The sequence below is a fragment of the Malania oleifera genome, chromosome 4, assembly GCF_029873635.1.
Source record: "Malania oleifera isolate guangnan ecotype guangnan chromosome 4, ASM2987363v1, whole genome shotgun sequence".
Taxonomy (NCBI): Eukaryota; Viridiplantae; Streptophyta; class Magnoliopsida; order Santalales; family Ximeniaceae; genus Malania; species Malania oleifera.
This window is the reverse complement of record NC_080420.1, coordinates 32,536,197-32,548,697: the sequence shown is the minus strand read 5'-3', so window position 1 is coordinate 32,548,697 and position 12,501 is coordinate 32,536,197. Positions and strand designations below refer to the sequence as shown.

Here is a 12,501-nt window from a genome sequence, read left to right as displayed (position 1 = left end):
GTATTTTATTTTTCTCAATTAATTTAACATTTAAATTGGTCCATCGCAAATACATTTATATCATATGTACATGTCTTTAAAATTTTTAAAAATTTTATGTATAACATGTAATTTTTATAAATCAGATATATTTCATATAAACTTATCAATATTTATAAATTATGTTAAAAAAAATGTAAAATGATGCATTAAATTCTGAAATTATTGTTGAAACTAAGTATAGAAATAGATATATATGTTGAAGTGTGAGTCAATTTTACTAATTTATTTTAAGACTAAAAATGTAGTGATAATTTTATGTTATTGCAAATTTTAGGCTATAAACAAAATACAAATATTTGTATAAAATAGAAATTTCATTTTCTAAACTAAATTCTGAAAACTAAATAAAATACTTGTATGAAATAGGCCTTTCATTTTTCAAATCTAAATTCTCAAAATATGAGCCATTTTTAGGCCCATATATTCCCAAAGAAAAGCCCAAGCCCAGGCCCACCACAAGGAACACAGCACAGCAACAGGCAGCACTCCAACCACGGCCGAAATGGCTCTCAGTGCCAGTTGCCATGGCAGGGGGCGAGGTGGTGATGATGCGTCAATCCTTCCAGGGAACTGTTTTTGTTACTTTGTGCCCTGTGATGCCGTCTGATCTTGATTTTCTCTGGCACTCATGTCACATTGTCGTCTTCTACTGGTTGTAGAACGGAGAGAGAGAAGAAAAAACTTAGATCAAATCATACTGTTTCTCTCCGATCTTAGGGAGGAATAGAGACCCGAGAAAGAGGAAGAAGATCGCGGTGCTGATGATGGGTATCACTGTGCAGTGCTTGGTGGATTTAATGGTTGCGGGCATTTCTTTGATGTTCGCTTTGGGAATTTTTGCTCTCGTCGCCTCTGTTCTTTGCTCTGCCGCTTTCTTCCTCAACACCAAAGACTTCTCTTAGTCCCAAATTAATCAAGTTAAGGTAATCATCTCCCTTCGAATTGAGCCCAAATGACATAGAATCACGGTTGATTATGGCGAATTTCTTTGATCAAATTTTCTTTTCCTGACTAAATTTTTGCCATTATTGTTTGCTTCTTGGGACCATGCCCCTATCGAGTTTAATCCTTGTGCTTTCCACTATTGCTTATTTTTCTTTAATTGTTATTTCTGGATACGATTTGTAAATCTTGTTCTTTTTGTTGGATGCATCTGTTGATGCATGTGTCTCATGGTGCGTCTTACAGGCGTGACTCGTCTTCAAATGCATCTGTTATTTCAAAAGTTTAAGTCTTGAACTGATTTGGTGTTTTGTTAATCGTCATAATATTATTCCAACCAATGTTTTAAAAGGCCAAAGTGTAAGACCAGGTGTTTTAACCATTAAGAGGAGAGGACAGAGGGAGTAAGCCTTTTGAGAATTTATTTTTAGATAAAAATAAATAAATACACATATTTTAAAAATCAAGAAAAAAATAAGAAAATGAAAAAAAATAATTTAAGGGAAAATCATATATAATTTGCAAACTACTTATTGGCAATTCAGAAATTGCTGACTTCAATTCATTACGTAAACCATGACAAGAGATAAGCTGTGCATTACAAAGTTCAAAGTATTTTCAAGATCTAAGAGACAACTCTTGATTTATTTTGGAAAGGTTAAGCTTCAAGTGTTTATGAAATCAACTCACATTATAATATTCCTTTTATGTAAACATGGTGTTAAAATTTTCTAACCAACTCTAACTTGAGAATCACACACCCAAAATGCATAAGCATCAACTGAAAAAGGTGCAAAAGGCATGCCTTTTGTATAAAGTAGTAAGCCTTAGCATGTAATTGATTAGCCTTTTTGGGATTTGGCATTTTAGATTGAGCTTCAAGGCGTTTTAGGCATGCCTTGCTTTGAGGTGAGCCTCAATTGAGCATTTTAAAACATTGGTTCCAACACTTTGGTATTCAAATTTTTCAATCTAATTATGCACTTGAATTTGTTCGAAGTGAGCTTCAGTCTTTTTGCTTGGTCAAAGAGATTATTCTTCAAGCATTGTACGTACGTACCCCTCAACAAAATAGTAGTTGAATGAAAAAATAATCATTTACTTGTAATAATATGGTCTCCATTTCTTCATATGCATGTTTCTAAAATTTTTTGAATTGATGCCATTCAGCTTGTTTTTGCTTTACAAGATGCCTTCTAGTGTTCTAGCGAGGCATATTTTCTTCTTCATTGTGCACCCAGAAACTCTTTTGGGCTTGGGCCTCCTGTCTTTGTGCATACTTGTCTTGCTGATATTCTACATGCTCTTTTAAGACAAGTTCCCTCCTGCTGCTCAGCTAAATTTTGCTCATGTGTAGCAGTTAATTTTGATTGACGTATATAATGCCTTCTTTTATTGGGATTTGTAGGAAGAGGTGTACAGGGAAAAACCTCATGGGTACGTGATTCAAGTCTACAATCCTTATATAGTTTTTGTTTAGTTAATTTTGATTGACGTTTATAATGCCTTCTTTTATTGGGATTTGTAGGAAGAGGAGTACAGGGAGAAACCTCATGGGTACGTGATTCAAGTCTACAATCTTTATATAGTTTTTTGTTTATAGCATGTGTTGTTATATATGGCTGTAATTTCTGAATTTTGGGGTTTATTTTGGTCAAATTAGCTTTTGGAGCTAGTTTTGTATTATTCAGTGGTACTTTTGCGGTTGGAGTTATTTTTGGTCAAGCTTTAGAAAATAAGTGGTTTTTAGAAGAGTTAATGTGCAAAGTGGGAGTTGGTTTCTCTTGGAAGCCTTAGGGATGCTATGAGTAGGAGCCTTTAGCCACTGTTCTAGGAAGGTTTTTGCTTGTCTTTGAGAAGATATCTTGTGGACCCTAACTTTAGACTAGCTAGGGTTATGAAGATTTAAAGGCTCGGGTTTTGAGGATTCAATCTTGCGTTGCCTAAAACCCCTCCATTGTTTTTAAGGGTGTGGAGAGGCTAATAGAAACATTGTTACCATTGTAAACAGTGCCAAAATAGGTAGGTGTTCAGACCTAGTGTGGATTTGAGGTGTTGGCACTTGTAACTTGAAATAAAGGTTGATTTAGCCTAGGGTTTCTTATTTCTTGTTTTTTTTCTGCAAAGTGTCATCTTGTATTGGATACTGATCTAACGAAAAGTTGTAGTTGTGCCTAGAAATTGCCCTATTTGCTGGATCGAAATTCACAGCAGTTATCTCTTTATGATTTGAGGATTACTTAGTTATTTGAGTCAAATAAGGTTGTCAAAATGCTATTCTGAAATCTCAGCCTTTATTTGTGAATTTTCTACCAAATTTATAGCTGTTTGCATCACCATGTTGCTTAAGGGGAGAGTGGTTACATATGTATGTATGTTGCATAAGGCCATTTATGGCCTTAAGCAGGCTCTTAGAGCCTTGTTTGACAAGTTTAGTATGCTGGTCTCTGAATTTGATTTTATGCAGTGCTGCTCTGATCATTTGATATTTGACGTAAAAAGGAGAGATGTATGGTGCTTTTAGTAGTTTATGTTGATAATCACTAGGCAGTGACTGGAGCAGGATCGTAAGTGTCAAGCAGTGGCTTCTAGAAAAATTTCAAATGAAGGACTTCTTTGCTTTTTTGGCATTGAGATTATATGATGTAAGAAAGGGGGTTGAACCTGTCCTAGCATAAATATATATTGGATTTGCTATATGTTGGGAGAGTTAAACAAGTTGATATTTTGACGGGTCACAACATGCAGTTGTCTAGGGATGTTGGACTGGACGTTGTGAACAAGTGTCAATATAGGTAGATAGTTGGCAAGTTGATCACTTATCACTAGACCTAACCTGTCATTAGCTGGGCTGTGGGGTGATGACTCAATTTATGGAAAATATTCAAGCAGGTACATGGGGATAGTATTTTTAGGATACTGCAAACTCTCAAGAGCTCTCCCAATAGAGGTTTGATGTTAAATGCAATAAAAACTATGAGATCATAGGATACCCTAATGTAGATTAGGCTAGTTCTGTTAACAACAAAGGTCAACTATTTGATATGTATGTGTGTTTTTGAAGGTTTTGGGGGGGGGGGGGGGGGGTTTGGGACGGGGGGAATTGGTTTGCATAAACCTTAGGTTGTTTTAGTATATAATCATGCCAAACATCATTGAGAGTGTAATCATGTCAAGCCTCATGAAGATTTAAATGTAATTTATCCTAAATTTAAGAATGAGTAACTTGATAATTTTAATCTAGAACACCTATATTTTGAACAATATTTGTATTATTTTGACATGTGTTGACACTTCTTCCCTTTGTTATCTTATTTTTTGTTGGCCAAGTGGCGGGCAATAAAAGCAGAGTCATAGTTAACTAAGTGTTTGGGAGGATTAGATGTATATCATTAAAGTGAGCACCTCGATAGTATTATATTTTTTGAAATTATTTTTCTTTATAGTGTTGTTAACATGCAACATATTGCTAGAAACTCTGCTGCTAAGCAGCTTAAGCTGCTTGGTTACAGCTATGAAATATCAACATGCTATATGCTTAATTCAACAAAAGATTCAAGATGGTTATAAAACTGATTATTAGCTTCCAGTTGTTTCCATGGCAATTTTGCTATATCAATTTGTGGATACTCCACTTTGGCCTACACCTTTTTGTACTTATTTTCATATTAAACTTTATATGTGCCGAGCCCTCGAGAATTTAAAAGCAGTAGTTAATGCAGGAAGCCCACATTCAATTTGAATGGTCCGAAGGCTAAAATTATATGTTAGTAAAATCATCTTTTGTAATTAATTTGATCTTGCAAGTGTATTGTGGATGCAAAAATTTGAGAATGGAAGAGTTTTGACCTATTAATTTTCATGCTTGAAATCTTGCAGGAAAACGAGGTAAGCATAAGGCTAAAATTATATGTTAGTAAAATCATCTTTTGTAATTAATTTGATCTTGCAAGTGTATTGTGGATGCAAAAATTTGAGAATGGAAGAGTTTTGACCTATTAATTTTCATGCTTGAAATCTTGCAGGAAAACGAGGTAAGCATAAGGGTCGAAATAAGAGAAACAGGATGCAGCGAAGCACATGTGTGCTTGAATCCCCTTTTTCTTGTGGCTTCTTGTATGCTCATCTCTCCCCAAATGGCGCTCCATGTTTTAAGACACCTTTTTTCCAATCCTTGATCAATTTTAGAGCACCTTTGAATGACCTCCTTGCATCTGAGGCCAAAATTCCAACTGCAGGTCTCATGTTTGCTTATAAATAGGACTCACTGAAGGATCAGTAACAAATAAAAATAAAAAATTGTACTAGTGAAGAAGAAAGTTCAGGCTTACCAGGAATTTAAATATCTCTCAAGTTTACACTTTCACATAAACTTATCAAAATGTAGTCTTTCACAAAAAGGGTACTTGTCTGGGTGCTGGGTTTTAATTCACATGATATAGGATAGGAGCAGGAGCATGTTTAGGATTTGCATCAATGTTTATTTTAACCGAACCATGAGTTCTGTCTTTTTGTTTATGAGAACGTTAAGTGTATGAGATGATTGATTGTATGATTTGAGGATGTTAATCCATGATAGAATAAATTGAATTATGAAAGAATACTTATATTGATTGATGTGTTTTTATGGTAATTTTGACCCTTTTAGTTATTTGAACTACTAAGAGTTTGATTCCCCTTTTAAAAAGAGAGGCGATTTGGAGGTTTTAACTCAAATGCAAATCCGTGGCCAAAATAATTTTGAATTCTAGCTTTATTTTGTTTTATATGCATTTCCTCATGTTCGCTCCAACTTAAAGCTTCCCCATAGGCTGAAGCATGGTCCAAAAGTAATTTCTTATTCTTCTTATTATTATTATTTTTTTAAAATTGATTCTGTTTTGCCTAACTGTAACCTTTCACATAGATTATGCATCAAAACATGGTCCAGGTGAATGGTCCAAATATTTTTATTATTATTTGGTTATTATTTTGAAACCCATGGTCTGCTACTTTGCATAACGTGAATCTTTCATTTTCATGTGTCGAACCATGTTCCAAGAATGGATGTGTTTAATACATGCAAAGGTGTGTCTTTTACCATTTGAATATGCTTGAATGTTTGATGGATCATGTGATTATTTGGTGATCATGCTTTATTCATACTTTGGTTGAATAATTTGCTTAAATGCTTGGTTTATTTTCTTGTAAAAGGATTAAAAATACTAAATGACCAAAAAGAAGACTGGAATGGCAAATTGAGGTGTTTCATGGGTCTTTTCTGAGATTCAGAAACCTTTAAAGTGTTGGAGTCAAAAATTAGTTTTTTACTTATTTTTCTTAAAAATAATTAGAAAAAAGCTCTATTTAGTTTTAAAGATTTCTATTACTTTGGTATGTTAATTAGAGGTAATGGTGCATAATTAATGTTCCCTGATTTCATATCCTAAAAGCAATGATCCTGCAAAATATTGTTGATTAAGTTTTTGTCATTCAAATTAAATAAATTCCAAGTGATGGGGTTTCTATCATTGAGCATATTTAATTTAGGGATGGTTGTTATTGTTAACCCTAGTACACTTTGAATGGGATCCTATTCTCTTTCAGCTTCAAATATGAGAGAACTCTAAACAATTATCACTTAGACTTCATTTTTAAACTCTTCAAACTAAATGACGAATTACAATTGAAATATTTTTTTCTTGAATAGGCCTAGGGGGTGGGACCAACACATTTTCTCTAGTTTGATATGATAATATCTTCACTTCCTCAATTATGCAGCAAGAATGAGAGTTAGAAGAAGAAGAACCTAATAATTCAATTATGTCATTTTCAATATGAATACATCTCCTTGAAATCTTTCTCTTTGAACCTATAATATCAATACCTGTCACATCTAACTAACTAATTAATACTAACAGATTAACTGCTTAACTATCCCAGCTAACTGTCTAACTAGTAACTGTTCTAACTAACTTTAACTAACTTCCTCCTTCGTCGAGATTGAGAAGAAACTTGAAATCAGTAACATATTCATAAGTAGCCTGCTGTATCATATTCATAATGTCAATTTCCTCTGCTAAAATGGCCTTTGTCTACAAAAGAAAATTCAGAAAAATGAAACTTGAAATCAGTAACATATGAAGTAGCCTACTTTGGAGAAGCTCAGCCCATTTGATTAGAAGTAGCACTTTGGTTGCCCATTTTATCATTCTTCTAGGCAAAATAGCTTGAGCTGTCAGAGGAAATTGGGGATGTAATATTGTAGCAGGAGTGTGACAAAACTGCTGGGCTGTGAAGAAGTAGAACTCTGACCAAAAAACTTTTGTAAGCTAGGAAACCTGATAATTTGTAAGCTTTAGGGCCAATTCTATCCTAGAATAGGAAGGGATCATACTATTTGTGGCTAATTTTTTTGACAAAATAGAGATACAGCTGTGTGTTGCCTATACAAGACATGCAACTTCATTGCCCTTGTAGTCCTGTGTTTATATATATTTTATTTCATCCTGTTCTGGGTTTCTCTAAGGTGATAATTCACTAAAATCATCATTTCCTCTTTGTCTTGTGATTCTCTATCAAGTGCATGCATAAAATATTCTTTAGGAAAATATGGTATAGGGAGAGGAGGGTAACCATATTAGGATTCAGATACAACTTAATGGCCATGTGGAAAGTGGTATATAAGGCCATTCTGCTAAAGGAAGCCATTACACAGATTGAGTACATTCTTTTCCTGTTGTATACCTTAAGATGTTTTAAGTCATCTTAATACATTCTCATTAGGAAAATATGCCTAAAGGAAGCCATGTGGAAAGTGGTATATAAATCCATGTAGTCATCAGTAAAAATGGATTGAGGCATAGGAATGTGTGTGAAGTTGCATTCTCATTTTCACAGTTGCAAACAGACATTTATGCTGAATTGTTATGATACATAACGATCCTGTTAGCCTAGAATGAAACTATTACCCCTGAATGCCCTCAAACTGAATTGTTGTGATACAATTCAATGATCTGCAGGCCGTCAATTCCATCTAAGCTGCTCTGACTGCCATGGATATTTAGAATGAAAGTTGGATTTTGTCTGCAATTGAATGATAATGTTTTGTATATGCAAATCTTGCTGTTGCCAACTATGCTGTATTTGAGAAAAGAGAGAGTTGAAACTATTGGGATAGCCAGTAAAGCCCGGTAGTTCATGTTAGTGAATTCTGGAGAGAGCATCTACAGCCATGTTTTATTTGCCCCGTTTATATGATATTTCTATCCCAGAAGCAGCTTAGGTAACCAAGAACGCTGGCTTGGATTGTTAACCCTTTGTCGCAACAAAAATTTCAAGCTTTGATGATAGTGTCTTTCTATAAGAATATAAGATAATGACTCCACTTGTCCAATTGTTTGGGTAAAGAAATGCAAACAATTGTTTTTCATTGATAGAAAGTAGATGGTGTTTTTGGAAAAAGAACTTTGTTAATGTAAGCAACTGGATGTCTTCTCGCCTCAACGTTGCCCAAATGCTATCTCCAAAAGCTCCAAAAGCATTTGCCTAGGGTTTGTTTGGTATAGTTGATATTTCTATATTTCCATAGTGAAGAAATAGATTATAAGAATTCATTTGTTTTTGTGTTTTCTGTTTCTGGTGTCGGTTTTTATTTGTTTGTCAAAAAATTGAAAATTAAATTTTATGGTTTTCATTTGATAACTCGTTGCTAGAAATTTTGATATCTAGAAATAGTTTTTTGAGATTAAATTATTCAATTTATACACTTTCAAATTAAAATTAAAATTAAAATTAAATGATCATATGAATTTAAATACAATTGAAAGAAAAATGTATATAAATTTAAAAAAAAAAAGTAATAAAGCTAAAAACAAAATACTTTATCTATTTTTTTAATTATTATGTCTAATAAATTTTTTTATTGTAAAGTAAAATTTAAAAGTAGAACAATTAAAGTAAAATAACTACAATAAATTTTTTTATTATAATAATTTTTAAATGTGTATTATTTGTAATTTTATTATTTGAATTATATTTTTATAATATTATTTAATTTAAAGATGAAAGTAATTATTTTTTTATTTAAATTTTTAATTTTTATTAATTTTATAAATGTTAATCAAATAGTTGCTGATTTTTAGTTTTAAATTTTTGTTTTTAGTTTTTGATTTTTGTTTTTGGTTTTTGTTTCTTTAATTTTTGACAGTGGTGCCAAACGGGCCTTAAATTATAAAATTCTCCTAAAAATTAGTCAAAGGTGCCAGTTGAGATATATGTAGTTAAAAAATTTTTAATAAAATTATAGGCTAAAAGGCATTGACCTGCCCCATCTATGGATTGACCTATATAATTAGTTCATCAGTGGGAGTTCCTCTATTTCTTGATTCAGATACGAACAAGATGAAAAATATGATGCATGAATCTGTGTTGAGATAGATTTTAATGATAATCTTCCTGATTTTGTTTGAAAGAGTTCCATCAAATGATTTTATATATGGTGTTTGGAAACCTAGAAAATGCTCAAACTGCTCTTAACTTTAGGCATACTTCAAAAAGCTGCAAAACTAGAGTTCCTGATTCTGAAGTTGTTCCTAAACAAACAATACTAAATGATGAGAAAATAAATTGTCATTTTGAGACCTTGGTCAATTACTAAAGAAAATGTCACTAAGAATTTTGAATTACAAAATGATAAAACTAACAGGATTTCGATTTTATTTGGATAGATTTGAAGAAATGAAATTTAAGAAGTTAAGGATCTGTTTGGTATCATTGTTATTTTTTATTTTTATGTTTTTATTCCTCCACAGTGAAGAAATAGATTATTAAATGCATTTATTTTTTGTGTCAGTTTTTTGTCTTTGTTGTCGATTTTTTGTCAAAAAAATAAAAATTAGATTTTATGTTTTTGTTTTGGTAACTTGTCTGAAATTTTAATATTCATGGATATTTTTTGGATTAAATTATTCATTTTATCTGCTTTCAAATTAAAATCAAAATTAAATGATCATATGAATTAAAATATAATTAAAAAATATATACATAAATTTTTAAAAATAATAATGAAGTCAATTACAAAATATTTTTACTATTTTTCAATTGTCATGTTCAGTAACATTTTTATTGTAAAGTAAAATTTGAAAGTAGAACAATGAAGTAAAATAATTATAATAATTTTTTTATTATAGTAATTTTCTTAATGTATATTATTTGTAATTTTATTTTTTCAATTATATTTTTATAATATTTTGATTTAAAGACAAAAATAGCTTCTTTTTTAAAAAAATTTGTATTAGTTTTATAAATGTTCACCAAGTAGGTTGTTGTTTTTTATTTTTTAGTTTCTATTTCTGATTTTTAGTTTTCGTTTTTATTTTTATTTTTCTAATTTTTTATAGTGATACCAAACGACTCTTAAATTGTCTCCACCTATTCTTAAAAAGATGGCTTCAACAGGAAAGGATAAAGGTAAAGATAAGATTGATTATGATATTTTATTAACAATGATAATGCAAACTCTATCATGGGAAAGGAAGCAAGCTAAGAAAAAAGATAGACCTATTAAGGGTCTGCCAAAATGAATGTTGATATACTTAAGGATGAAAATTGCCATATGGAATTTGAGGGGTTTGAATGACCCTATAAACCTAAAGGAGATAAAATTTTTCCTTCAATTTGTAGATATTCATATTTCTGAATTGGTTAAACACAAAATAGGGCTAAAAACTTCTCTAAAGTTACTTAGATTATACGAACCCCCACCCAAAATAATAACAGTAGTTTCAAAGGAGATTAACATAATTTGAGTTTGTTATAACCCAAGTATTATAAATGTAATAGAAGTAATCCCTAGTTCTCAACGTACATCTCTTAATATAAGGCTTAATTCTGTTTTTATGTAACGACCCAAATATTTATAACATTTTACCATCATAAATACTCTATGATACCACACGCATATATAAATGCAATCCGCCCAAATCAGGGAATCTCTGGTACACATGTCATTACTAAAAATAAATAATAATAAAAAAAATCATATAGCAGAAGATTTCTAAAACGTCCAAAAACTTAACCAGAGTTCTATTTGTTCCCAAATACATACATACATAATACTATCTGTCTACATATTACAACCCCAATATAACAAAATAAGATATTTGATATCTCACCAGTTTTGATAATTACTCCCAAAAGTCTAATCCCAGCCTCAAGGTAAGTTAGGTACGATTTCTTAAAGGACCTAAAATAAATAATTTGTATAATGGGGTGAAACACTTCTCAGTAAGATGAATTATATTATTATTAGTGTGTGGCTAGCATGAGTTCATGTGTGAATATAAACCTCAATTATTTAACTGTATATGAAATGACATTTTAAAATTGTACTAGTATATCTAAAAATACATAATTTCATAATAATAAGTTGTCGGCTCAATATAGTTCATTTTATAGTAAATTTGCCCATATATGCATAAAAGACACAACCTGGATTGATAAATTAGCGTCGTCACGCTATCACATACTCATACAACATGCTTCCCCCCATGATAGGTTGTGCAGCCCGAAGGTTAGACTCAACTCACAGTCGAAGGATCCTCCAACTATGAGTTGAGTCAAAACTATGGTTGTAAGTACAATTGTGTCTACCTATGATCACCCGGAATTACCTCAGATGGGTCCCCCCTCGGCAGAAACCTCGAAGTAGTACTGCGGCCCAGATCTCCAATCGATTGTCTCATATCACACTTTCATGCCCGTGTGATTTGCACTCATTATCCACATATAGTTACGGTACCGTGCTCATAATGTCACATCTCATATCCACAAGATTTTAGAATCATATATGACAATTTGCACAATAAAAATTGTATTATAATTCATTTCATATAAAACCTGAAATTCAGTAAAACCCGCCCCCCGTCCGTTATATCAAAACTTGGCCTCCGACCGTTATATCTGTGATACCGTGTGGAAGAAAGATTTAAAAAGGATTTGATGTTACTACCCATATCAACAAAGTGCGCTTTTCTTTTCGGGAGTCTTCCCATAAGAATTCCACGGTTAAGCGTGCTTATCTTGGAGTAATCTTGGGATGGGTGACCTTCTGAGAAGTTTTCTTAGGAAGTATGTAAGTGAGGACAAAACATATTGAAAAGGACACGTGTTGGTCTGTGGAGCCAGTTATTAGTTCGATAAGGCCCGCCCCTATTGTCTGGTCCAGGTGGAGGAGGAGAGACGCAGTGCTCCCTGACAGACTCAGGTTGGGGCGTTACAAAATAGTATCAGAGCAATTACCCAAGAAGTGTGATGAGATTCACATCACCTGGGTTTGGAAGTGTGGGTTTGCAACGAGGATGTTACATTCTATAAGTGGGGGAGAATGTGATATCCCATGGAAAAAAGACTTAAAAAGAATTTGATATTACTACCCATATCAACAAGATGCACCTTTCTTTTCGGGAGTCTTCCCATAAGAACTTCACGATTAAGCATGCTTGGCTTGGAGTAATCTTGGGATGGGTGACATTTTGG

General features: G+C 32.4%; 1 protein-coding gene across 11 annotated transcripts; it reads left to right on the top strand.

The window, feature by feature from the left end:
* Nucleotides 1-429: 429 nt before the first annotated feature.
* On the top strand, nucleotides 430-5,582 carry LOC131152932 (uncharacterized). 11 transcript variants are annotated; one of them, XM_058104896.1, is made up of 5 exons: nucleotides 430-965; nucleotides 2,345-2,421; nucleotides 2,513-2,541; nucleotides 4,864-4,896; nucleotides 5,010-5,582. In XM_058104896.1, exons 2-5 carry the CDS (start codon nucleotides 2,367-2,369, stop codon nucleotides 5,160-5,162), a joined length of 270 nt encoding a protein of 89 aa, XP_057960879.1. In that variant the 5' UTR covers nucleotides 430-965; nucleotides 2,345-2,366; the 3' UTR covers nucleotides 5,163-5,582. The 11 variants fall into 11 exon arrangements, 2 of the variants coding, with proteins under 2 accessions (XP_057960879.1, XP_057960881.1); XR_009136124.1 differs by having other exon boundaries at nucleotides 485-965; nucleotides 2,393-2,421; XR_009136131.1 differs by lacking the exon at nucleotides 2,513-2,541 and having other exon boundaries at nucleotides 432-965; nucleotides 2,393-2,452.
* Nucleotides 5,583-12,501: the final 6,919 nt, after the last annotated feature.

What these genes read in the sequence shown, in the direction of transcription:
- LOC131152932 (XM_058104896.1), top strand. Translation starts at nt 2,367, where the DNA reads ATGCCTTCTTTTATTGGGATTTGTAGGAAGAGGTGTACAGGGAAAAAC. An exon ending in TACAGGGAAAAACCTCATGG is followed by an intron (nt 2,422 to 2,512) that starts GTACGTGATTCA and finishes TGGGATTTGTAG; the next exon opens with GAAGAGGAGTACAGGGAGAA. An exon ending in TACAGGGAGAAACCTCATGG is followed by an intron (nt 2,542 to 4,863) that starts GTACGTGATTCA and finishes GAAATCTTGCAG; the next exon opens with GAAAACGAGGTAAGCATAAG.